Raw genomic sequence first — 27,487 nt, forward strand, 5'->3', positions numbered from 1 at the left:
TTGAGTGGGGGAAAATTGGTCCCTTCCAATACTAAAATGGTATGATTCCCAGCAACAAAAAGCACATTATTTTAATATTCACCACTGAATATAGTATATCAAACTCTTAGTACATGCTGAAGGCTCAGGGACAGCCAGGACTATCTATAGTTATTATCATTCAATAAATATGTATTGAAAAGCCTACCATAACAGGCATTGTTCTAGCTCCTGAAGACAGCAGAAAAACAAGAACAGTCTCTGTGCTTGAGAGATAAATGGTCTGAAAGGGAAGACAAATAACTAAAGATAATCACAATATAAATGTGATAGGCAATATAACAAAGGGATAAAAAAAAAGGGCAGCAGGAGAACAGAGCAGGAGACTAAATGTATAAGGAATCAAGAAAGCCTTCCCCAAAGAGATATGACATTAGACCTCAATCAAAAGGAATTTCAGAGAAGACAAGAGTACAGAAAGTAGTAACCACATGGGCGAAAGTAAAGACTTGCAGCTAAGAAAATATAATTAGAACACTTAGGAAAAACTGTTCCCTTAAAAGTATAAGGCCTTGTAAATATGCTAACCAACAATGAAATGTACACACTAAAGGGGTGCATTTTACGATGTGTAAATTATATCTTAAAAAAAAAGACTACTAATGAATTATAGTTCTCTAGCCTATTGACATTTGCTGTTTCCAGCTGTATAGTAACAACTGGTGCATCCTTTGTTTTCCATGGCAACAAACAGAACAAAATAAACCTATTTCTAGTTTTCTATGACCATGCAGATGAATGAAGTTAATATACAAAAGCCAGACAATAATAACAGAACACTTACTTAATAAATTAAAAGAAGTGTACAGGCAGAGACTAAGTTTACTTTAGGTGATAGTAAACTGACTCCAACTAGAGGAAGAGATGTTGATAACAAAAATAATAGTAGCTAACATCTATAGAGCCAGGTGCTATTATGCTAAGTTTATTACTTGTGTGTTACATGTATTACTCATTTAATTCAAATGTCCCTGTTACGTAATATGACACATTTTTCACTCATTAGAATATAAATTTTAAACATGAAAATATTAAATATTCTAGTAAGTATATCTCATGAAATTCTAATGCATTTTGTTTGTTTTTTTCACGGCTTGTGGGATTTTAGTTCCCCGAGCAGGGATCAAGCCCGGGACCCAGCAGTGAAAGTACCAAGTCCTAACCACTGGACCACCAGCGAATTCCCTCCAATGCATTTTTATGTCGCAGTCTGTCTAACTAGTGTATACTAAATATATTTTTCTTGATCATTGAGTCACTAATGTCCTCAGGATTTACTTTAAAGGAGTAAATCCCCAAATGCTGGACTTTTACTTATTTTTATTACTTTTTCCCACCTCTCCTCCAGTTAGTCACAGTTCACAGGCTGTTACTTTCAAACTGGTTGCTTCAACCTGAACTACTGAACTTGAAAAAACAAAACACAAGCCTATGACTTTTTAGATTTTTATATAATGTAGAATAAGGAGACTGGGAAGGGCCTTCCAATGTAAAGTATATATACTTTGAAATATCTCAAGAGACTTTGTTTTCATGCTTATAGCTGTTTAGAAGGATGAAGTCTGACCTTTGAAAAACATCAGTTGTTATTACTTACGGGGTTGATAACATATGGAGAGAGTAATTTTACAGATCCTATCCACCAACTTATATCCCTGGAATTCCAAGAGCATCAGTGGATAAAGAGGTAACTCTGAACCTACGCTGAAAAACTCAGGGAGGACTGTCTCCTTTTGAAGTTCATGTCTCAGTCTTCTAGCTAAAGGAACTCTAACAATGATTATTAGTGGTGATGGCTAAAATGTCAACAACCTGTTTAAATACATATACACAAAAAACTGAAAATGAAAATAGTAGTAATAAAACTTTTGTTTCAGTAATAGTGATCCTATATAAAAATCAGTAAATGTATTAAATGACATTTTAATCTTTATCTTCTACATAACAAACATAAGAAACTGTAGTCTAGATTCATACTGGAGACAAAATAACTGGTAAAATTAAACACAAGAGCAGTAAGACTTTATATTTTAAAGGTCAAGTCTAAGTTTTAAGAGATATCCTTAAATTAAAATACCAATACAAACGTTAAGACAACTTTTAATTTAGTCTGGTTTCCATGAAAAAGGATATGCAAGAGAAGATAAAAATGAGAAAAGCAGGTTGTCCTGCATAAGTCAGGGAAGGTTTCACCTTACTGAACTCAGCAAGAGAAGAAACAGATTTCATACATGTGCCCTATGAATAAAACAAAACTAAAATATGTAATAACTGCTAACATGTCAGCCTCTAACTTTAGAGTTCCTATACTGCATGGCATAAAGGGGAAGTACAGAATAACGGTCAAAAGTGTAGGCTCAGGAATCTGACTGACTTTCAAACTATTCCCTCTCTCTTACTAGCTGAATTATTTCAGATATGTTACTTACCTATATAATAGTACCTATCTCACAAGGTTGTTTTGAGGATTAAATGAGATAACATGTAAAAAGTACTTGGCAAGTATCTGGCTTATGCAAGTGCTCAGTAAAGGTTAGCTTTCATTACTACCATTATTATTACTATGCTCATACTTAAGAACATTTTGGGCTGAAGAAATGTTTATATTTAAACAAATTAAAATTATGTGAAAACAGTAGTTATAAGTTTTTTTCCCTTGGAGTATTACAGTTAAAAGAAAGTGTTCACCAGAAAAGCATGTACACTATGTTTCACTTTATAGTATATTTATCAGTGTGTTTAATAAACATAAGATTGGCTTACTTGAAGTTGGACAATATGATTCAATTTGCATCTACTGAAACAGAAGAGTCTATCCTGTTGAATATTTAAAAGGCTGTACATGTTTTCTTTAGTGTGTTAAGATTCTTTAAGGTTTCATACTGAGTACAACAAAACACAGGAAAATAGAGGATGCAAACATTTGAATCCTTTACTAGCCATGGGAGCTACGGCAGAGCTAGAAATGGGTTTTCTAGAACTAAGAGTGGTTTTACAAGCAACTATAAATGAAAATACATTGCCCCAAAGCATGAGATTAGAAAGAACTGTTCTTTTTGAGAGAGTCCACTGCTGTGCTGCTATAATAATCATTGGATGATGGGAGCTGATAGCAAGGAATGACCAAATGAATGGACATCCTCTTTTAATAACTGCCCGGTTTGGGGAGGGAGTTCTTGTTAAAGAAGTATATTTTTTTAAACTTTATTTTGAAATAATTATAAATTCACTGGAAGTTGCAAAGAAATGTACAAGAAGGTCCTTCACCCAGCACCCCCCACCCCAATGTGAGCATCTTGCATAACTGGAGTAAAATACCAACACCAGGAAACAGACTTTGGTATAAACCACAAAGCTTACGCAGATTTCACCAGTTTTACACGCAAAATTTGTGTATGTGTATAGCTCTATGCTATTTTATGTATAGATAGTTTCGTGTAACTGTCACCACAATCAAGATACTTAACTGTAACATCACCACAATATTCCTTAGTGCTACCCTTTTATAGCCATACCCACCTATCCTCCCCTCCCCGCTCCCATTCTCAATCACCGGCAACCACTAATCTGTTCTCTATAATTATGTTACTTCAAGAATGTAACATGTTAAATAAATGGAATCATTCTGAGACTAGCTTTTTTCACTCAGCATTATTTTAAAGGAATGTATTTTGCTTAGTACAGACATTATAAAACACTTCAGTTCTTGCCACAAAATATTCTAGCCTGCAAGTGACCTAAGGAAATATAGCTGTTAAAAACTGATGATGGGGGCTTCCCTCGTGGCGCAGTGGTTAAAAATCCACCTGCCAATGCAGGGGACACAGGTTTGATCCCTGGTCCGGGAAGATCCCACATGCTGCGGAGCAACTAAGCCTGTGCGCCACAACTACTGAGCCTGTGCTCTAGAGCCTGTGAGCCACAGCTACTGAGCCCACGTGCCACAACTACTGAAGCCCACACGCCTAGAGCCCATGCTCTGCAACAAGAGAAGCCACCGCAATGAAGACTAGCCCCTGTTCGCCACAAATGGAGAAAGCCCGCACACAGTAACGAAGACCCAATGCAGCCAAAGATAAATAAATAAATATTTTTTTAAAAATTGATGATGGAGGCTGAATATGACCAAACCACAATACTGTCATTAACTGATTAGTTTCCAAATTAGCAGGTAGGCAATTATCTTAATTCTATGTCTGAAGACCACTTCACAGAGCAATAAGAGTATTCATTAATGGTGCCTTCTAATAAAACCACAAATTGTCATCAGTTTTAAATTTAGGAAGACAAAGGGGCTTTATCTTAAATTATCTTTAGATAAGATAAAGATATCTTTATCTTATCTTAAAAAAACCCTCAATTTACAAATTGGGTCAAATACACTTTTTTTGGTGGGGGGAGTCACACACAGCATGCGGGGATCTTGGCCTGCTTCCCCTGCAGTGGAAGTACAGTCTTAACCACTGGACCACCAGAGAAGTCCTGAAATGCAAACATTTTGACTGTCCTAAAAGCACAAAAACTACTGTATTACACTGGTGTTTCAAAATATTTAGGTTCTCTACCAAAAATCTCAGGGAAATACCCTTTAAAAAACCTATAGTAGTTCCTTGAAAATGTCTGAACTTAATTGAACAAACAGGTTTGGAGAACCCAGTATGTGTATAGCACTAAAAGTGGAGGAGGAGCCATATTTGGTCAACATCTTAATTTTTTATGTCTAATCTAAGAGTTGGTACACTCACATTAGCTTTAATTCCAAATAAGAAATGAATAAGAAGAAAAGGAATATAAAAACCCGGTCCATTTTATATATACAACAATTCTCTCTTTCTCTCTCTACACACACACAAACACACACACACACACACGCACGCACGCGCACACACACACACACACACACACACACACAATTATAAAGGGTAAAGATGTGATCATCAAGTATAAGCACCATGATTGCATTATTAAGGAGAACACTGCAACTGGATTTTCTTAGTCTTTATTACCTCCATGGTTCTTGTAGAGAATAAAAACTATTTACTAGTGTTTTGTTTCATTAAATTGCAGTCAGATATGACATGACTAAAAGGGAGACTGTTTTAAAAACCTTTGCAGTTAGCTCAGATAAACGGAAGAGAAAGCACATGGTTGTGCAGCACCTTTCTTCCATCACTACTGGGTTGCCTACTGGGCTGTGGTAAAAATCAGAAGAGAAATGGCTCTGTATGTATTACTGGAACTCCTTCTTCATCAATACACAAAATATAGTTTAATGACACTGGGGAAAAATTACAGATACTGGACCATTATTTATATTATTAAATTATCTTTCTTCAGTCATACATTTTTTTAAATTAAATGCAAATTCAGAAAAGGGTTGATTTTTTTTTTTACAGAAACTAATCTGTTATTCCATAACTAATAAACCACAAAGTGAAAAAAAAAATTACCTATGGGCTTCTTTCTGAAAAAAGAGGTTTCCTATCCACTTATCCAAAACAGATCTCAGTTAAAGAAAAAAACAGTTCAAGAATCAATCCTTCCTTGGGCTTCCTTGGTGGCACGGTGGTTAAGAATCTGCCTGCCAATGCAAGGCAAACAGGTTCGTGCCCTCTCCCGGGAAGATACCACATGCTGCGGAGCAACTAAGCCCGTACGCCACAACTACTGAGCCTGAGCTCTAGAGCCCGCAAGCCACAACTACTGAGCCCACGTGCCACAACTATTGAAGCCTGCGCACCTAGAGCCCAAGATCCGCAACAAGAGAAGCCACGACAGAAGCCTGCGCACCACAACGAAGAGGAGCCCCCGCTCACCACCACTAGAGAAAGTCCGCGCATAGCAACAAAAACCCAACAGAGCCAAAAATAATAAAAATAATTAATTTATTTATAAAAAAAAAAGAATCAATCCTTCCTTAAATGGCTTATGGCTACAATCTTCTGTTGTGCTCTTAGAACTTAGAAATGAAAAATTCCTGTTCTTTATTTTTTCTTTAAACCTAGCAACAGATCATTTATTAAAGGTCCTACAACTCAGTAATCTGTATTATGGGCTTTATTTGTCCACATTCACATGACTCTTCTAAGTACAAAGCCTGTTTAAGAGCTGTGAAAAATACAGAAAATTTTTATTATATAAACTCAGACAGAAAAAGATGTGGCTCTGAACAGAAAATTTAGAAATGAGAAAATATAAATGACCATTAACTATATGAAAAAATGTTCAATCTTACCAATAACTAAAAAGATGAAAATGAAAATACTAACTTTTATCACCTATCAAACTGGTAAAGATTTTTAAAATTATATCATCCAATAGTTGCAAGGTAATGAACAAAGATATACTCCTACATTGTGAAAATGTGAAATAGTTTCAATTTAGCAAAATGTATCAAGAGAGCCTGAAAAATATCCATTTCTTTTGATCCAGTAATTCCACTTACAGTTTATTCTAAAGACATAAAAAAAGATGCACAAAAAGATTTAGGTACTATGATATTCACTGTGTTATATAATGGGATATCTAGTCACATCAGTGAAAAACTTTGAACAAAATAAGATTGGTTAAATAAGTGTATACTCTTCAACAGAAAGTTCTGTAGCCAACTGAAAATCTGTTTTCAACAACATTTAATGGTATGGGGAAACTTTAAGGCTACATGCATACTAGTCCTTGTTCACTACTCAAGAAGCCACCTGATAATCATTCCCTCTCATACTATGGCCACACTGCTTCTTGCGTATTTTACCTTGACTCAAACCTCCCCATATCCTCATCCTCTTTGATGAACTTCTCTTTCACTTCCTCGACTAAAAACTGGCTTTTCCCTGAAGACATCTTTCGAGGCTGCTCATGGCTCATATACCCTGTACTTCAGATTAGGAGGCTGTGTCTCCTGATTCTAGTCTCATACACTGTAGGTAAAAATCCCTGTTCCTTTGAAGCTCATGCTATATGACTATGTTACCCTTACCCCTCTCTTCTCTCAATTCATGAACCCTTTATTACTTACTATCTCTGACATCTTGAGCTCAGCCTTCCTCTCTACTTTACATCGTGCCATCACCCTGCCATGCCATCATCATCCCAGATAATGCATACAACAAACACTAACCTTGTTTTCCTCATCTCCACTTATGTTTTAAAGGTTTTTAAGTCTCCCTTTTAGTCATATCATATTTGTCTGACTGCAGTTTAATGACTGTTTCCTCTCTACTTTAGCCACCCTCTCACAGTCTACCTCTTGTTACTATCTGCAACTGCCCCAGCTCTGAAACTATAAACTTGTGCAACCCACCTGATAACCACCACTACTCTTCTAACTATATTTCACTGAACATAAGATGTACATTATTTCACATTTTAACATTGCTGAAATCCAAATACACCTTACAATCAGTGGCATCATCGAATTACTGTCAAACCAGAGGTGTTCTTAATACTTTAGTTGATACTACTGCTTGCATGTGTGAATATTAAAAGTATCAGCATCAAAGCTTGTAGAATGAGCAACACTGAGTGTTGATGTAGCACTTCTTAAAATTATGCAATTTTGTGGAGATAATTTACTTTTGACTCCCACTTGGGATTATTACTTAACATGCCTACTTCACCACCTCCAAACACCCTCCTTAAAAACGTCAAGTTTGATGTCAGAGAGAATGATATAGTGTGGAAAAACATTGTCTGAGTGAAAAAGTGAGCCCAAAAAATACTAGATATGAAAAAGTTTTAAGAATTCCTTAACCAATTAATTTTGCTTATATTTTGTTTTATATAAGAGTAACGTAAATTTAAAAATCTGTATGTAATTTAGACTAAAAGAAGCCTTTCAATATTGTATTGTGTACTAAATATACAATTAAAATTCTAAGTGACAGGAAAGACTGTCATATTTAATTGACAGTGTTCTTTTTTTCTTAGTGGTACATAAAATAACAGTGCAACCTACAATGTTTTCGATTCAATGAAATACAGTAGCTCTCTTGATCATTTATTTCCACCGTACCCTTTCTTTGATCCTATGGATGCCCCTAATCCCTTGATTCTTCTATTTTCTATTAGAATCTTTATAGTAGTAAATCTTCAACTACTCCTGACAATAATCTTAACTCCTTTGCTATACTGCCTATCTTCTATTACTCATTTGACAAACCCAAGTCCTGAATCAATCCAACCATCTGCTGTGTATATTAGGCCTGCCAAGCACTTCCGTAAAATGTAATTTCTTAGTTTCTAACTGTAATTGGGCCCTAATGCTACCTACCAATTCTTCTTTTTCATTAGTCAAGTCTATCTTCTTTCTCTACCAACTATATCCAGGCCTCCTCTCTTTTTAAACCTCCTAGTCTTTGTCAACTCCCTGTACACACATTACCTAAGTTTACTGCCACCTTTCAAAACTATTATAAAAAATTACTTTGCACAAAAAAGTACAAAAAATAACACCTATGAATTCATTATCCAGCCTAACAAACAGAACATTATCAGTACACCTGAAGTTCCTATATAGCCTTCCCTAATCTCATCTCCTACCCTTTCCACCCTGAATTTTGTTTAGTCTCCTTGATTTTTTTTTAATAGTTTTGCTACATAGATATTGAAGGGGCTCAGGAGATGCTACCCCAAAATATGCTGCTTTGGCATATTGATTATTTTGAGTTAAAGACACCTGAAAAACAGCAGATACAAGGACACTCTGACATTCCTTTTTCTTCCTAAAAGCAGGAGATAAAATTCCCATGTGAAAGGTGCCTTCCCTGTACTAGGAGTTAGAAAAATTCTTATCACCAGAGATGGGGAGTCAAAGCCAGGAGAAGTCTATACAAACAGGCATTGTTAGAGTAACTCTTTCTTTAGTCTCCCCCAAATTTTACTTTTCCACAATTGCTACTCTTTGTTAACCTACTATATAAGCACTTAGGCCTACTCACTTCTTTGGGTTTTCATTTTTTCTTGTGAGGGCTCCCATATATGTGTAAAATAACTTCCTATGCTTTTCTCCTGCTCATCTGTCTTTATGTCAGCTCCAGCTAGAGTCTCTAGTAGAATGAAGGAGTATCTTACCTCCTTCTACAGTATACCTCTCCAAATGATGTTTTACTTTACAGAAACTAAACTTGTATCCATGCCTCTGCTGATGAACATTTATTTGGGTTTCCTTTGTTTTTGTTTTTGCAAACAAAGAAACTATGAACATTGCTGTGCATGTATCCTGATACATATGTGTAACCATTTAGGAGAACTGCTACACTGTAGGGAGATATATATTCAATGTCACTAAATACTGACAAATTATTCTTCAAAGTAGTCTAACCAATTCACACTCCCACCTACCGTCTATAAATTCCCACTACTCTATCTTTGTGAATATTTTATATTGTGGAAAATTTTATTCTTTAGGCAATTTTATGGGCATAAAATGATTATGTTTTGCATTTCTCTTATTATTGAGGCTGAATTATATATTCATATAATTTATATATTTTTCATATATTTATTAGTCATATTAATGTCTTTTGTACATTTTTCTATTTGGGTTCTCATTTTCTTTTTTTTTTTTTTTTTTTTTTTTTTTTGTGGTATGCGGGCCTCCCTCTGCTGTGGCCTCTCCCGTTGCGGAGCACAGGCTCCGGACGCGCAGGCTCAGCGGCCATGGCTCACGGGCCCAGCCGCTCCGCGGCATGTGGGATCCTCCCAGACCCGGGTGCGAACCCGGTTCCCCTGCATCGGCAGGCGGACGCGCAACCACTGCGCCACCAGGGAAGCCCAGTTCTCATTTTCTTAATGATTTGTTGGAGTTCTTGGTATACTCTGGACAAAAATCTTTTCTTATTTTTATGGTTGCAAATATCTTTCCCCTATGGCTTGTGTTTTCCCTTTTTAAATGACACCTATGATATTGCCATCTTTGAAGAGAAACATCAAATAGGAACTCCTGTAACTCCCTCTCACAAAACCTAAAAACCCTGTGTGTCAGGACCCATGCTCAAATCTCTCCTATATGAAAACAAAGATTCCCTTCCCCCTGACCCCACCGTCCCTATAGCCACCGTAAGAATCCTGGCATCCCATAAGAGCCAAAGTGGTCTACCCTTGTTGCCTCTATCCACATACATTCCTCAACCCCAGCGCAACCTGGCCTCTATCCCTACCACTCCACTGAAATCGTTCTAAAACCTTTGTTGTTAAACCTAATCCATAGTTTTGATATTTATCTTATTTGACCTCTCAGAAGTATGTGACCTAGTTGATCCTGGCCTTGCTTTAAACTCCCTCAAGCTCATTTCTTATTAGTTCCTCTCTCTTTTTATGCTCCATTCTTTTTTTTAATTGAGGTAACATTGGTTTATAACATTATACATGTATTATATATGTAAATACAACATTCTATTTAGACTTCTGTATACACTACAGTGTTTATGATCCATTCTTTTTTTTTTTTTTGCAGTATGCGGGCCTCTCACTGTTGTGGCTTCTCCCGTTGCAGAGCACAGGCTCTGGACGCGCAGGCTCAGCGGCCATGGCTCATGGGCCCAGCCGCTCCGCAGCATGTGGGATCTTCCCGGACTGGGGCACGAACCCATATCCCCTGCATCGGCAGGCGGACTCTCAACCACTGCGCCACCAGGGAAGCCCCATGAGCCATTCTTAATTAGCTACTTTCATTCTCTTGAACACACCATGTCCTCTTTCAACTTCAGGACTTTGTGTATCTAACTCCCTCTGCTTGGATAAGTGACTTATCCTTCTAGTCTTGGCCTCCTTCAGCAAATCTTCCCTGACTCAAAGAATGTGTTAGATATCTGTACCCTCTTAGGTACACATCTATATTTTCTCATTTTACTTATCATTCTATACTGAAGTTGTCATCTTACTTAGCTGTACCCTCTATTGACCAAAAGTTTCATAAGGACAGGGACATTGTCCATCTTTAAACACTTCTGTAACTTCACAAACTGGCAACATGACTGGCACATAAGTATTTGTTAAATAAATAAGTGTTCAATTTATGGTTGTATTTTCCACTACTATCACATTTTCTATGTGTGATATTACAAGCTTTAAAAATTTGCTCAGCCTCTGATCCAGCAATTCAAGAATTCATCCCTAGGAAATAATTGCAAATGTGTACAAGAATGCCTTGCGGGATAATGGAATTTGTAAAATCAAAAAGCTGGTAACCACTCTAAGATTCAACAACAGAATGGTTAAATTATGGTTTATTCATAGAATGGAATGTGATATGACCATCTAAAATGATACTCATCTATTTAGTATTTAAAATATACATACATATTCTTCAACCAAGAAGCCTCATTATGGAAATATGTCATTGAAATAAAAGCACCAGAGTATTAAAAAAAAAACTGAAATGTCCAACAATAAGAAAACAGCTGAATAAATTATGGTCCAAATATACTATAAAATATTATGGACGTGCTGTCCAAACGTGTACAGTGGTTACTTCCGAGTGATGGGATTAACAGTACTTTTAATTTTTCTTTCATACTTTTCTGTATTTTCTAATTGGTCTATAATGACTACGTATTTTTAAATAACAAGAAGTTATTTTGATTCATTAAGTAAACAGAAGTTATTCTAATTTATTAATTAACAAAAGCATCTTTAAGATCCTACTCAGAACTGAAAGTTAATTACGCTTAGTATCTTGACCAGTTTTGCAGAATAGGAAGCGCCATCTGCCTTTGTGTGGTCAAAATTTCTAATTCCACACCTTCAGCCAGTATTTAATGTTGGTTAGGTCATTCTATGACAACACCAAGAAAGAGCTGAGAATATACTCTACCTTTTAAAGAACTTACCATTTAGTTAAGGAAACAATTAAACAACTAATACTTTTATACAACTAAAGAGCAATCAATACCAACTTAATGGCATTTATTCATTCATTTAAATATTTATGGAACACATGCCATGTGCAAGGCACTATTCAAGGTGTTGGAGGAAAAATTATAAACAAAAACCCCTGCCCTCAATGAGCTTATAAGGGAACAGACAATAAACAGACAGACAAAATTTATGTCAGATATGTTGCGTTCTATGCAGAAAAATAAATCAAAGAAGAGTAGAGGCAGGAGTGGATTGAATTTGAAATAGGATCTTCGAGGAAGGTCTCAATGAGAACATACCAATTGAACCAAGACCAGTAGAAGATGAGAAAACAAGTCACAATGAGATCTGGAGAAGAGCTTTTCAGGCACAGAGAATAGGCAAGAACATACCAGATATGTCCAAGGAGGAAGGCAAGGATGGAACAGTGAGTGAAGAAACAAACTATAAGTATTAGATTTCAGGGATAGGAAAATCATGGTCTGAGAGAATCAAAGAATCATCAATGGAGGAAGAAGGATGAGGCCAAAGTTAGAAAGATGGGTAACAGTGAAAAAAGATTGTGGGGACTTCCCTGGTGGTTCAGTGGTTGAGAATCCGCCTTCCAATGCAGGGAACGTGGGTTCGATCCCTGGTTGGGGAACTAAGATTCCACATGCCACAGGGCAACTAAGCCCGCGCGCTCTAGAGCCTGCGCATCACAACTAGAGAGCCCGCGAGCCACAATGAAAGATCCTGCATGCCACAACAAAGATCCTGCGTGCTGCAACTAAGACTCAATGCAGCCAAACAAATAAATAAATAAATAAATAGATTGTATTATATAGAGGAAACCCCAATAGGAAATACAATGACATAAACATGGCAATAAAGAATGAAGAGATCAGGAATTCCCTGGCGGTCCAGTCATTAGGATTCTGAGCTTCCACTGCCTGGGCCCAGGTTCAAACTCTGGTCAGGGAACTAAGATCCTGCAAGATGGGTGGCATGCCAAAAAACAGAACAAAACAAAACAAAAAAACCAAGGATGCAGAAACCAATATGATTATAGCAAATGACTTCTATTTGGGTGTTAAGAACTAAAGTTGGACTAAGACCACGTTATGAAAACAGCTGGAACTCTGAAAGTGATACAAAGACAAAAAAGAATTATTTGAGGTTTTTTTAAGCTAATGAAAAAGTAATTTAGAAAAATGATCTGGAATCAATGCAATATGGTTAATAAGGAGACTCAGGGCACAGGGTTTACAAGACTATGGTAGGTGGGAATGGACAGAAAGGGTAAATCTAGGCAATATTCTAAAAGACAAAGAACTTGGAAATAGATGGAAGGAATGTAGAAAATAGAATCAAACATGGTATTAAAGTTTCTAAGCTAGGAGACTGCAGAAATAGTGATGAGAAGTGGAATGATATGTATGTTATAGAAAGATCATTTCATCCAGAGCTGTTTTTAAAATGGTTTTAAACAAAAAATTATACTCCCTATCCAAAAGATATGAATTGTATTTTTTGAAGTATTATTATAATAGTTCACCCATTGACAACTCACATCTCACATAAAGGACGCGATCCTTATAATTTTACCTCCTTAAAAATACCTTATTGCATCATAAATGGAGAATTTTCTGGTTTGTTCTACATTTTTCTCTAATATCTAAACATACAGGTTCTGAATAGGCAAACAACCTGAAAATGTATTCATCTGAAACAATTCCTTAGAAAAGCAAATTTCAAATCAGTGGGAAAATGACAGACTATTTAATAAATGGTGTGGAGACAACTATCCATCCTTTTGAAAAAAAAAAAAAAAAAAACCAACAAAAAAACAATTAAAACTGATACCTTCCTCACACCTCACTCCTTATAACAAACATCAAAATACACTCCAGGTGTTATTACACATTTAAATGCAAACACAAGTTGCAGAACATTAAGAAGAGAATAAAATTTTACTCAAAGGTAAAACAACGGTATTTCTGTACAAAGGAGGCAGAACAATTGTAACTCTCATATACCAATAGTGGAAATGTAAAGTGGTACAACAACTTCGGAAAAGAATTTAGCAGTTTCTTTTTTCTTTTTTGGCCACACTGCGCAGCATGTGGGATCTTAGTTCCCCTACCAGGGATCGAACCTGTGACCCCCCACGGTGGAAGCACAGCCTCTTAACCACTGGACCACCAGGGAAGTCCCCAGAATTTAGCAGTTTCTTAAAAAGTTACACCTACCATGTGACCATTTCATGCCTAGGTTTTACCCAAGAGAATTAAAGCATAACTCTATACAAAGACTTGTACACAAATGTTCATAGCCATTTTACCTGTAATAGCCAAAAACTGGAAACAATCCAAATGATCAACAGTGAATAAACAAACAAGTTGTAGTATATTCATCCAAAGGAATACTACTCAGCAAGAAAAAAGGAACAGACTACTGAAACACAATGTGAGTTAATCTCAAAATAGTTATGCTGAAAGAAGCCAGACACCCCTCACCCCCATCCAAAGTACACAGTGCATGATTCCATTTATATAAATTTTACAAAATGAAAACTATAGTGATACAAAGCAGATCAGTAGCTGCCTGGGGGTTGGTGTGAGAAGGGGTAGAAAGGAGAAATTACAAAGGGGCATGGGGAAACTTTTGGGTGCGATGGATGTTCGTTGCTTTTGTTGCAGAGCAGTTTCAAGGTATAAACTTAGGTCAAAACTTAGCAAATTGTATACTTCAAATAAGTGCATGTATATGTCAATTATTCCTCAATAAAGGTATTTTTTTAAAGTAAAATAATGTCAGGCCATATGCTGAAAACTGTGGACTATTTACCTCTGGCGGGTAATTTTTTTATTTATTTATGGCTGTGTTGGGTCTTTGCTTCTGTGCAAGGGCTTTCTCTAGTTGTGGCAAGCAGGGGCCACTCTTCATCGCGGTGCACGGGCCTCTCACTATCGCGGCCTCTCTTGTTGTGGAGCACAGGCTCCAGACGCGCAGGCTCAGTAGTTGTGGCTCACGGGCCTAGTTGCTCCGCAGCATGTGGGATCTTCCCAGACCAGGGCTCGAACCCGTGTGCCCTGCATTAGCAGGCAGATTCTCAACCACTGCGCCACCAAGGAAGCCCCTGGCGGGTAATTTTTAATAGAAAAAATGATATAATAACAATAACTTTAAAATAAAATGAGCTGTGGTTATCACAACTCATATACTGGGGAGGAGGAAGAGATGATCTGAACCAGTGACAGAGCTGACAGGTGTTTTACAAAACCAGATGCAAAGAAGCCTCAATGAATTAACCTCAGGAAGAAGAGAAGTGAGGGCATATTTAGAAATCAAAGCCAAGAATCAAAATATGCCAAGCCAAGTACATATGAGGACAGGTGCAGAGCAAATTCAGAGGCAGGAATCTGGTAGCAAAGGCAAATTATGATGCAACAGATGAACAGATTGACAGAGACAAACTAAAGAGCACAGTCCAAGTATATAAAGCAAATCATTCCTGGAATGCATAAACAAACTATGGTTTAAGCCTGACTTTAGGAACAGAAAGCAGGCAAAAACAGGTGAAGCTAGAGAGTGGTGAGAGTCAAGTACACTGCAGAATAAACAAAAGCAGCAAAGCTATGCACAAGAATAGGAGCTCACACAAAATTCTTCTCAAAGTAAGGCTGGATGCTCCATTTGGCTTTTATTCCTGGTGGCTCAATGAGAAATGGCCCTAATTCTAACAAAACACCCTTAATAGTTTCTGAAATTTTAACTTCTCCCAGAAGTGAAGATATTTTAGTTTTAACTTGAACTGTCTATAAATTCACTTTCATAATGTACAATAAAAAGCTCCTTGAGAGCAGAGATTGTCCTGTTCAGCCTTTTATTTACTAACAGGAGTTCAGTATTTTCTACACATCAGATGCTCAAATAATGATGGTTAAAGTGTTGAACAAGAAAACCATTAAAATATATACATATTATTTTTATTGAAATCTCCATTATCTACTTTCTGAATTACCACTTAATAATATTCCTAGACCAGTCTCCTTCCATTACACAGGTCCTCCCTATGTTCTTTACCACTGCCAACAGAATATGTGATCCCTAAATACAAAACTAGTAAAAATAAATAAATAAACACTCATGAAATCAAAAGCCACATATATAAAATTTTTAGAATTAGTCATACTCAGCTTCCAATTCTTGGTAAGAAATTAAGCCAGGCTCTCTTTCTCTGAAGATGTTCTACAGGTGAGAGAGGCTGGACACGAGAAACAAATATAAAAGCTGTGGGGAAAAAAATGCCTGGGGAAAAAAAGCTGACTTGTCTGGACAAAGGGAGGGCAGAGTAGCAAACCACAGTTAAAGAGGATAGGGCATACAACTTAGGGGTTGGATGACAGAAAGCTTTTCAAAAATGTTCTTTGTCTCCCCAGAGGCAAAACAACCAACTGTTCTGAGGTAATGTCAGAGCAGCACCCCAATCTTTAAACTTCCATGGGAGTCTGTTCTCAAATAAAGAGCAACTCTGATGTAGCTACTGGGAAGTGCCCTGAGGGATATGGTTACTTGGTGGATACCGCAAAGGGAAGCCTAGGATTAACATCATAGGCTCTCTGCCCTGAGGTTCTTCTTCCTTTCTCCGGACCTTACCATTCCTCCCAAACATATTACCATCAAAATTAATGTGGCTGATAATCCCAATGGAAAATATGTTCATGAAAGAAAAATAATAATCCAGCATCGGAGAAGTATAAGGATTATAAAAATCTTTCTGAAGATTAAAAAAAGGACAAAAGAACTGAATAATATACTTTAAAAAGAACCAGATTAATGAACCAGACAGAATATAAATTTTAAATGACCATAATACATATCCTCAGAAATAAGAGAGTGGACACTGGCAACATGAAGCAGAATAACAGTTTTTAAAAAGAAACAATCTGAAATAATGTGTATAGAAAATACGGTTAAAATAAAAATATTAAGAGATGGGTGAATGGATTAAAAGATATGGTTCTAAAATGTTTTAGTGAGCTAGAATTATTAGGCGAAGAAATGCTCCTGGAACATATGAAGAAGGGATAAGGAGATTTTTTTAAAAAGATACAGAGATATGAGAGATAGAAGTATCAACATTCATAAAAATTAAAGACAAAGAAGACATATAAACTAAACAGATTCAAAGAAACATCTGGGGCTTCCCTGGTGGCGCAGTGGTTCCGAGTCCGCCTGCCAATGCAGGGGACGCGGGTTCGTGCCCCGGTCCGGGAGGATCCCGCGCGCTGCGGAGTGGCTGGGCCCGTGAGCCGTGGCTGCTGAGCCTGTGCGTCCGGAGTCTGTGCTCTGCAAGGGGAGAGGCCACGGCAGTGAGAGGCCCGCGTGCTACAAAAAAAAAAAAAAAAAAAAGAAACATCTGAATGACTGAGACTTTTCAAGAATTAAAGAAAAAAAAGTCAAACTGAACAGATTGTGAATGCCAATGAAAACAGAAAATAAATAAAACACATATACATACACAACACCTCGATACATTATAATGAAATTTAAGAAAATCAAAGACAAAGGAAAATTCTAAAAGCTTCTAACAAGAAAGAATAGATCACCTATAAAGGAATAAGATCAGAATGACCTCAGACACCTCATCAGCCACACAAGATTTAAGAGTAAGTAATTCTTAAAACTACTGGTTGGGGCTTCCCTGGTGGCGCAGTGGTTGCGCACCCGCCTGCCGATGCAGGGGAACCGGGTTCGCGCCCCGGTCTGGGAGGATCCCACATGCCGCGGAGCGGCTGGGCTCGTGGGCCATGGCCGCTGAGCCTGCGTGTCCGGAGCCTGTGCTCCGCTACGGGAGAGGCCACAGCAGAGGGAGGCCCGCATACCACAAAAAAAAAAAAAAAAAAAAACTACTGGTTGGAGCAATTTTAAAGTGTTGATGGAAAAAACTTTAAACCAAAAAGTTTATATCCAGATAAACTAGCATCAAAAGTAAAGATATTTTAACCACACAAAGTCTCAGAAGATTTGCCACATAAAGGCTCTCTCTGAAAATATACATTAAGGGAACTATTCCCAATAAGAATGATATTGTGAGATTAAGTAAAACAATATTATCTTTAAAAACGAGCAAAAAGATAACCAAAATGATCCAGAACTAAAAATCTAGAGCATCTCTATACAACAGAACTTTCTGAAATAACTCAAATGTTCTATACTTGTTGCCCAATATGGTAGCTACTAGTCACATGTGGCTATTGTGCATGTGAAATGTAACTAGAGTGACCGAATTTTAAACTTAAATTTTATTTAAGTTTAAAATTAAAAGTCTCTATGACTAGTGGCTACCATATTAGCACAGATCTAGAGTAGGAGTCAGCAAATTTTCTCTTTAAGGCCCAGATGGTGAATATTTTAGACTTGTGGCAATGTGGCCTCTGTTGCAACTGTTTGCAACATGCAAACAGTTTTGTGCCACTGTTTCACAGAAGCAGTCACAGATAACAAATAAGTAAATGGCAAGGCTGTATTCCAATAAAACTTTACTCAGGAACAGTCAGAAGTATTTCATTTAAAATACAGACAAGAAAGAATGCCCACTGAGGTAGTCTAACATACTACTGGAAGACTTGGCTAATATAATAAAACAGAGGGAAAAAAAAGCATAAGGATTAGAAGAGATAAAGCAGACGGTATAGACAAATTATTACAGTAAATGAGTTTAGAAAGACTGCCAGATACAAAATCAATTTACAAAATCAACAGCATTGCTCTACACCGGAACAGTCAACCGGAAAATATACTTGAAAATAAGGTACCATTCACAACAGCTATTAAAACTATGAAGTATCTAGAATAAACCTGAAGATAAGGTACAGAACATTAATGAGATAAAAAATTACTTCATTAAAAAGTCTAAATGGGGCTTCCCTGGTGGCGCAGTGGTTGGGAGTCCGCCTGCTGATGCAGAGGATACGGGTTCGTGCCCCGGTCCGGGAAGATCCCACATGCCGCGAAGCGGCTGGGCCGGCGAGTCACAGCGGCTGGGCCGGCGAGTCACAGTGGCTGGGCCCACGAGTCACGGCCGCTGAGCCTGCGCGTCCGGAGCCTGTGCTCCGCAGCGGGAGAAGCCACAGCAGAGGCCCGCGTGCCGCAAAAAAAAAAAAAAAAAAAAAGTCTAAATGAATGGAGAACTATACCACATTTATGGGTAGTTCCTAAAGACTAAACTATAAATCCAAGGCAATTCCAATACAAATTGGAGTTTTAATTTTTAAGGAATTTTACAAACTCTAAATTGCCTAAAAACAGTTTAATCAAGTTTGTAAGAGAGGTGTAAAATAAAGGACTCAGCTTACTAGATAGTAAGATTTACTACTAAGCCACAATAATAAAAAAAACTGTAATAAAATGAGAGATTAGCAGCAGATTCATGAATATATGGGAACTTGACATGATAAAGATGACCCACAAATCAGGAGGTAAAGCACACACTGTCTATAGATGGTACTGGGAGAACTGGTCCATTTTAAGAAAAATAATGTTGGATCCCTACCTCACAACATATATAAAGAGTGAATTCAAGATGGATTAAAGAGCTATATATAAAAAGTACTGGGCTTCCCTGGTGGCGCAGTGGCTGAGAGTCCACCTGCCGATGCAGGGGACACGGGTTTGTGCCCCGGGCCGGGAAGATGCCACGTGCTTCGGAGTGGCTGGGCCCGTGAGCCATGGCCGCTGAGCCTGCGCGTCCGGAGCCTGTGCTCCACAACGGGAGAGGCCACAACAGTGAGAGGCCCGCGTACCGCAAAAAAAAAAAAAAAAAAAAAAAAAAAAAAGTATTATATACCTGATAGAAGATAGGAGAATATCTTGGTACCCTCAGGGTGGTGAAGATCTTCTTAAACAAGACCTCTTAAGCACAAACCATATAGGAATAACTGACTTGACTATATTAAAGAGAGAGAATTTATGCTCTATAAAGGACACTATATTATAGTCAACTTTAAGTTACAATAACAAATTAGCTCTCAAATACTGCTAATTAAGTTTCTCTCTAGATTACTGTTCCACCAAGGGGACAGTTCAGTTTGGCAAGACAGCTCTCTGTTTCATATGGTCATTCAGAAGCCCAAGCTCTTTCCAGCTATCACAAGAGTATAGAGAAAGTTGGGTCATGACCTGAAATAATAAACCTATACATATTCCAACTTATGACAAGGTAGAAAAGAAGTCCACGTTGAGGTAAGAGCGCACATACTACTTTTGTCCATGTTTGATTGGCAAAATTAGTCATGTGGTCTCAATTAGCTAATGATAAAGTAGAAAACACAACCCCTAACTGAGCAGCTATGTGCCCAGCTTAAACTCTGTCACTGCATTAGGGAAGGATAGATTTATGTGTATTATTAGCAATCCTCACCATAGGGACCACAAAAAAAGTAACAGACTGAGAGATTTTCAATGTCTAAAACCAACAATGGATTACTATCCAAATTACATACCATAAAAAAAGATAGGAAATACAACAGAAAGGAGGGTAGTGGATATGAATGAGAAATTTACAGAAAAGAAGAAATGCCTAATAATTAACAATCAATGAAGTGCAAAGTAGAACAATGAAGAATGGGAAAAATTATTAAGTGTTAACAAGATGAAGAAATAGAGACCACCAATGGAATGCAAATTGGTATAGTCATTCCAGAAAGCAATTTGCCAGTACTTAGTGAAATAATGTATCTATATACTCTCTGATCCAGAAATCCAAAGAAACCCTCTGGTTTCTATTTGGCTTTTACTGGGACATGTACAAGAATGTTTTTTATAGTGCTGTGATAGGGAACTGAGGATAACTTAAATGTTTATCTCTGGGGTAATGGGATAAAATATGGTGCATGTAATATGCTATAGTTAGAATCAACTAGGTATATACAATATAATGTAGTATTAATTGAAAAAAATGAGATCTATAATACAGTGAAGTTCATATATATGTAAAATATACACACTCGGGAGCTCCCTGGTGGTCTACTGGTTAGGATTCTGGGCTTTCACTGTCGTGGCCTGGGCTAAATCCCTGGTCAGAGAACTGAGGGCGTGGCCAAAAAAAAAATACACACTCAAAACAACACAATACAAAAGCATACATACACATTCAAGCATATATATCAAACATATCACAGTATGTTTAAAAGGGAATGGGAGACGGGATGAAGAGGAAAACTGATAAATAAAATAAGAGTCTTGTGCAGGCTGATAATGTGAGTGTGCCCTGAAATGAGAAGTATGACTAACAATTCTGATTGTTTAAAAAAAACCACATTACTACATGCTTAACAGTTCTTTCCTTGTCAGAGATGTCACAGTTCCAGAAAGACATACATACACGTGCACCAACAACACAAAGATGAAAATGTCATGAAGGATGCTGCTCTGAAATAACAATGGTATCTGTTTCATGTGACAATTTCTCTGTGATGACAAGACACAGCAAAGGGAGAAGCATAAAAGTTGTGTAAAAAACAGGGTAATTTTGGACTGCTCATAAGGAAAAGAACACAGTTCTTTAATATCCACATATAGTGACAGATATGGATTAAAGGGAAAAAAAAAAAACTCAGAACATGATTCTCAATATCTTATGTTGCACAGTCAAAAAGAGTGGTAGAAAAACATCTTATAAGATTTAGTAAAAACATTTATTATAATAACACCTCTTCCAATTATTGCTTAATTCACCAATAAAAGGACAACTACATTTTATTCCACTTATTTCCCAAAGGAACATCATTAACCATGTTGGTAATAACCAGCACACTTATAATCAATAGTCGATGGTCTTGTAATCCTCCCCACACAGGCCAAATTTTAATGAAATACATTTGGTAATGTATTTTTTTCAAAAGACAAGCAACAGTTTGGCACCTAATATATAATCATAATGACAAAGTCAGGTGTGCAGTAAACCCCGGTACAGACTTTATTAGAGTTCAGTTATAAATACACAATCTCTTGACATTGAAGATGTAGTTCTTACAGATAAAGCCCAAAGGCAGGAAATGAATCCCCTCCCAAATGCTGCTTCTTATCTTTAAAGTAACCTCAAATTATTACTAAACTAATAAAGTAATTTTGTTTCAGAAAGTGATCTGATCTATTTTATTTTCAGCTTTTGATAAATCCAAGAATGAGATGGGGGATTATTGCTTTCTGTCTGACTACACACACTGAAACATAACATGAAAATAAAGGAAAAACTTTTTTTTAATGTTTTTTTATGGTGAAGCTAGAATAGGCAATATCAAAGCCTGTCAGTGTATGAGAAAGATGTGTATGGTTTTAGAAAACAGAAAGCTAATTTTGTTATTTAACAGCAAATTTAGAAGTAAGGCTTTTACCATCATCTAATTAGAAATTGTCAGTTAAAAATGATGACTAAAAGGGGTGCATTGAGATTGTATAGAAACCAAATAAAACAATAATAATGCAAAAATATAATTATGGTTATTACTGCCTTCTTTATAGAAAAATTTTCTAACATAATGGTTCTTAGCTAATGGTCACAACCCAAAATGAAGATCAAGATTCTATTAAAAAGTCACAAAAAAGCCAGGCTACCAAATATGAGTCTAATACAAAGTGCAATGGAGACAGCACAAGTAACTTTCAGATGACTAATGATTAATGATGACAGTTATTCTACACAAAGAAGATATTTTTACTGTAGCAATATAGCTACCATTTATTATACTTCTATTCTGTGCCACACACTGTATTAGGCACTTAAGGTACCTCTAATCCTTAAAATAAACGTTTAGATATTATAGAGATTTTCTTTAATGTGGAACTAAAACTAAAAAGATTAAACAATCTGCTCAAGATCTCAGAGCTAGGAAAGCAATGCAAAGTTTCTGGTTTAAGTTGGCAAATTAATACATGCTGCGCTCCAATAAAGATGTTAAAAAACAAAACAAAACATGCTGCAGCCTCCTCCTCTTCCAAACCCTTAGAATGACAGAAAAGAAATCCATAATTATGCTGGAAAACAAGAAAGGGTGCTTTCAATAGACTGGAAACTTGAGGAAGATAGAAGACTAGAAACCAAACTGCCCAGAGGCTGAATGGTAGAAAAGATGGGAATGGTTCCAAGGGCACTACATGTTCTGAGGTAAGGGATACAAAGAGCAGAAGACGACAAAGATAAATTAACTTGGGTTTTTGCATTAGAAGCAGCAATGCAGGTGATCCTTACATGCTGCCTTTCTTGGAAAAGGTAAATAAAAAGATTCATTTCTGCCCTTAATTGAGAATAGTGAACGTAAGAGCTTGAGTTAGCCTGGTGAAATTTTTATAATACCAAGGATAAAGAGAAAAATCCTAACACCTAAGAAGGAAGCTGGGAGTGAAAATTACTTACAAAGAATCAGACTGGTATCAGGTGCCTTCACTTGGAAATAGTGGATATAAAAGGAAAACAAAGTGTTACTTTAAAGTTCTGAAGGAAAGTAATTTTGAACTTGGAATTCTGTATGTAGCCAAACTATCTTTCAAGAGTGAAGGCAAAATAAAGACATCTGGAGATCTGCAAGGATTCAAAGATTATCACCCACAGATACTCTCTAAAAGAATTACTTGAGAAAATACTAATGGAAGTACAAACAAAGAAGCAGGATGCAGAAATCAACAATGCATGTACTGTTAAAAAAAATACATGCAACTAAAATCTCAAATGTAATCAGCATAAGGTAACAGAGAAAGAGGAAAAAAGAGAAAAATGGAAGGAAGTAAAAAAATTCTGGGCTTCCCTGGTGGCACAGTGGTTAAGAATCTGCCTGCCAATGCAGGGGACACAGGTTCGAGCCCTGGTCTGGGAAGATCCCACATGCTGCGGATCAACTAAGCCCGTGCGCCACAGCTACTGAGCCTGTGCTCTAGAGCCTGCGTGCCACAACTACTGAGCCTACATGCCACAACTACTGAGCCCGCATGCCACAACTACTGAAGCCCGTGTGCCTAGAGCCCATGCTCCGCAACAAGAGAAGCCACCGCTTGGACTACCCCGGTGGCACAGTGGTTAAGAATCCGCCTGCCAATGCAGGGGACATGGATTCGATCCCTGGTCTGAGAGGATCCCACATGCCGTGGAGCACTAAGCCCGTATGCTACAACTACTGAGCCTGAGCTCTAGAGCCCGAGAGCCACAACTACTGAGCCCATGTGCCACAACTACTGAAGCCCGTGTGCCTAGAGCCCATGCTCCCCAACAACAGAAGCCACCACAATGAGAAGCCTGCGCACCGCAATGAAGAGTAGCCCCCGCTTGTGGCAACTAGAGAAAGCCTGTGCACAGCAACGAAGACCCAATGCAGCCAAAAATAAAATAAATTAAATAAATTAAAAACAAATTGCTGGGCTTCCCTGGTGGCGCAGTGGTTGAAAGTCCGCCTGCCGATGCAGGGGACACGGGTTTGTGCCCCGGTCCGGGAAGATCCCACATGCTGCGGAGCGGTTGGGCCCCTGAGCCGTGGCCGCTGAGCCCACGCGTCCGGAGCCTGTGCTCCACAACGGGAGAGGCCACAACAGTGAGAGGCCTGCGTACCGCAAACAAAAAAAAACAAAAAAACAAAAAAACACAAATTGCTAAGGTTCTTGACTTGTCCAAGAGAGGATGTGAATATTCTATTCTAAACACCATTAGAATAATTTAAGTTTAATTATTGTGCTGAAATTTTAAGGGTAAACATTAAAATAACAGAATGTAAAGCTCCCAAAGAGAAGGGTAAAATGGAACAACCACCATCACCACAGCAATAAAAACTTAATCCAACAAACAGAAGAAAAAACAAGAAATATATAAGATTAATAAGAAAGCATGGTAAACAGATATAAAATGACAGGAATAAGTCCAAACATCATAATCACCTATTTAAAAGACAAGAACAAAACACAGCTCTATCCAAGAGATTAAAAAAAAGGTAACAAATGAATGGATGAATTCAGTAAAGCTGAAAATGAAGAGATGAAGAGAGACACAGCATGGACACCCTAAAAAATACAACAGCAAAATTAATTTAAAGAAATCTTAAGTCAAGGCAAAAACGGAAAAACCCATGGAGATATTAATGAATCTTTACATAATTAACATAGTTCCAAACATATAAAAATAAAATGTATTTAAAAAGAGAAATCAACAAACTGTAACCATAGTGGAAAACTACCATACCATACTCAGAGAAAAATCAAATAGATACCAAGTGAGAAAGGGTATAGACTTGAACAATGCAGTTAAGTTTGGACAAAGAATGTAAACTCATTCCCGGGCCAGAGAGATGCATCCTATAGTCATCAATAGGGACTGGCAGAAACTATAGCTAACCAAAGAGTACAAGCCCCACCTAAAGGTAGTCACACTTAAAAAATGTTAAAGACTGTCATGACAGACAGCCAACTTGCTTGTGTCTATTAAATAAATGAATGCATAAATATACATACAAACATGAATATATATTCATACATATGTACATAAATGTTTATTATAGTACAAGTATGTGTAGTACTTTAAAGAAAACAGAAAAAATTTTCATTTCAAATATACATGGATCAGTCACAAAATCTGCATTGAGCCATTAAGAAAATGTCAAGAAATTACAAAGAGCAGAAGTCACATGGACCATGTTCACAGGCAAAATGCACTAGGATTAATAATAGCAAATGGGAAGGAAAAGACCAGATACCTGGAAATTAAAAACACAATTCTAAATGATTCCTTCATTAAAAAAAGAGAATCAAAACAAAAATTATGAACTACTTTAAAAAAAATATAGCATGAGGTAGGCAAATAACAAAGCCTATGGCATGAAAAGCTGGACTATGGAAAAATTTACAGCCATTAATAAATTTCTTAGGAGACAAAAAAGATGTTCAATTGAAGAATGTAATAGAAAACAGACTAAGAACAAAGAAAGAGTATATGGAAATAACAGAGAACAAAGTAAAAAAATAGAACTAAAAGATAGTTGGATGACCAATAATCAAAAAGCTAATGCTTTGAAAAGGTAATATAATAGGTAAACTTTTGCCAGGTATGATCAAGAAAAAAGGAGAGAAATAGCAAATAAACAACATCAGGGAAAAAAGAGAGACATAATTACAAATGCAGAAGAGATTTTTAGAAAGCATTTTAACTATTATTAAAATGCTCTACAAATATAACTTGAATCCCTAGAAAAATGAATGACTACTTAGGAAAATACAAATAACCAAAATTAGCTGAAAATGTAGAAACTGGAACAGATTTTAAAAAGGAAGAAATTGTAATAGTCAAGGACCAAATGCAAAATATCACTGTGCATTTTGAAATATTTTAAAGGAACATATTTTCTCTGTTAAATGTTCTAAAGCAGAGGCTCTAAGATGTTTTGGTCTCAGGAAACTTTTACACTCAAAATTATTTAGGACCCAAAGAGCTTTTGTTTATATGAGTTATACCTATCAATATTTACCACATTAGAAAGTAAAACAGAAAATTTTAAATACTTATTAATTCATTGAAAAACAGCAATAAACTCATTTCATACTAACTACAGTCTTATGAAAAAAAACTGTACTTTACCAAAAAACTTTAGTAAGAAGAGTGGCGGTGTTTTACATTTTTACAAGTCTATTTAGCAGAAGATTGTTGGGTTTTCTCATACTGCTCTGTGTTCAATTTGCTGCAATTCACATGTACTGCAGTATCCAGGAAACTCCACTGTACATGTGTAAGAAAATGAGAGTAAAAAAGGCAAATGTCTTAGTATTGTGATGAAAATAGTTTTGACTTTGCAGACTTCATTAAAGATCTTGAGGACATCTAGGGGCCTCCATATTACAACTGGAGAGCCACTGCTCTAGAAAAGAAAAAAAGATGGAAAGCTACACGAACACCAGGTAAGAACAGAACAAGAAAACTAGGTCAGTGTGACTTAAGAGCAAATACTTACCTTATAACATACACAAAAATTAACTAAAAATGTACCAAAGACCTGTACCTAAGAGTAGAGACTCTTGGAAGAAAACAGGGGAAAAGCTTCATGACACTGGATTTGGCAATGATTTACTGGATATGACACCAAAAGCACAGACAACAAAAGAAAATGTGATAAACTGGGCTTCAACAAAATTTAAAATTTTTGTGTATCAAAGGACACTATCAACAAAGTGAGAAAGCAACCCATGGAATAGAAGAAAATATTCACAAGTCATATATCTGATAAGGGATTGAAAACCAGAATAAACTCCTACAACTTAACAACAAAATAACCCCCTGAACTACCCAATTTAATAATGGGCAAAGGACTTGAACAGACATTTCTCTAAAATAGATCTAAAAATGACCGATAAGCATATGAAAAAATGCTCAACAACATACGTTATCAGGGAAATGCAATCAAAAACACAATGAGATATTAGTTCACTACCATGAGAATAGCTATTATTAAAAAAATAGTTGGGCTTCCCTGGTGGCGCAGTGGTTGAGAGTCCGCCTGCTGATGCAGGGGATGCGGGTTAGTGCCCTGGTCCGGGATGATCCCACGTGCCGCGGAGCGGCTGGGCCCGTGAGCCATGG

At 37.0% G+C, this 27,487-nt stretch overlaps 1 protein-coding gene across 6 annotated transcripts in view; it reads right to left on the minus strand.

Annotated features, from left to right (window-relative positions):
- Positions 1-27,487, minus strand: part of NSRP1 (nuclear speckle splicing regulatory protein 1) — a 62,597-nt gene that overhangs the window by 16,793 nt on the left and 18,317 nt on the right. For 3 of the 6 annotated variants that reach the window (XM_028499155.2, XM_028499157.2, XM_055090304.1), the window contains one exon: positions 188-262. The exons of 2 other annotated variants lie outside the window; for them this stretch is intronic. In XM_028499155.2, the coding sequence (XP_028354956.1) occupies positions 188-262 (75 nt within the window). Of the gene's footprint in view, positions 1-187; positions 263-14,724; positions 14,959-27,487 lie in introns of those variants that run through there. One more of the 6 variants, XM_007123576.4, reaches the window with a different exon arrangement.

Source organism: Physeter macrocephalus, chromosome 14 (assembly GCF_002837175.3).
Source record: "Physeter macrocephalus isolate SW-GA chromosome 14, ASM283717v5, whole genome shotgun sequence".
In the NCBI taxonomy this organism is placed as follows: Eukaryota; Metazoa; Chordata; class Mammalia; order Artiodactyla; family Physeteridae; genus Physeter; species Physeter macrocephalus.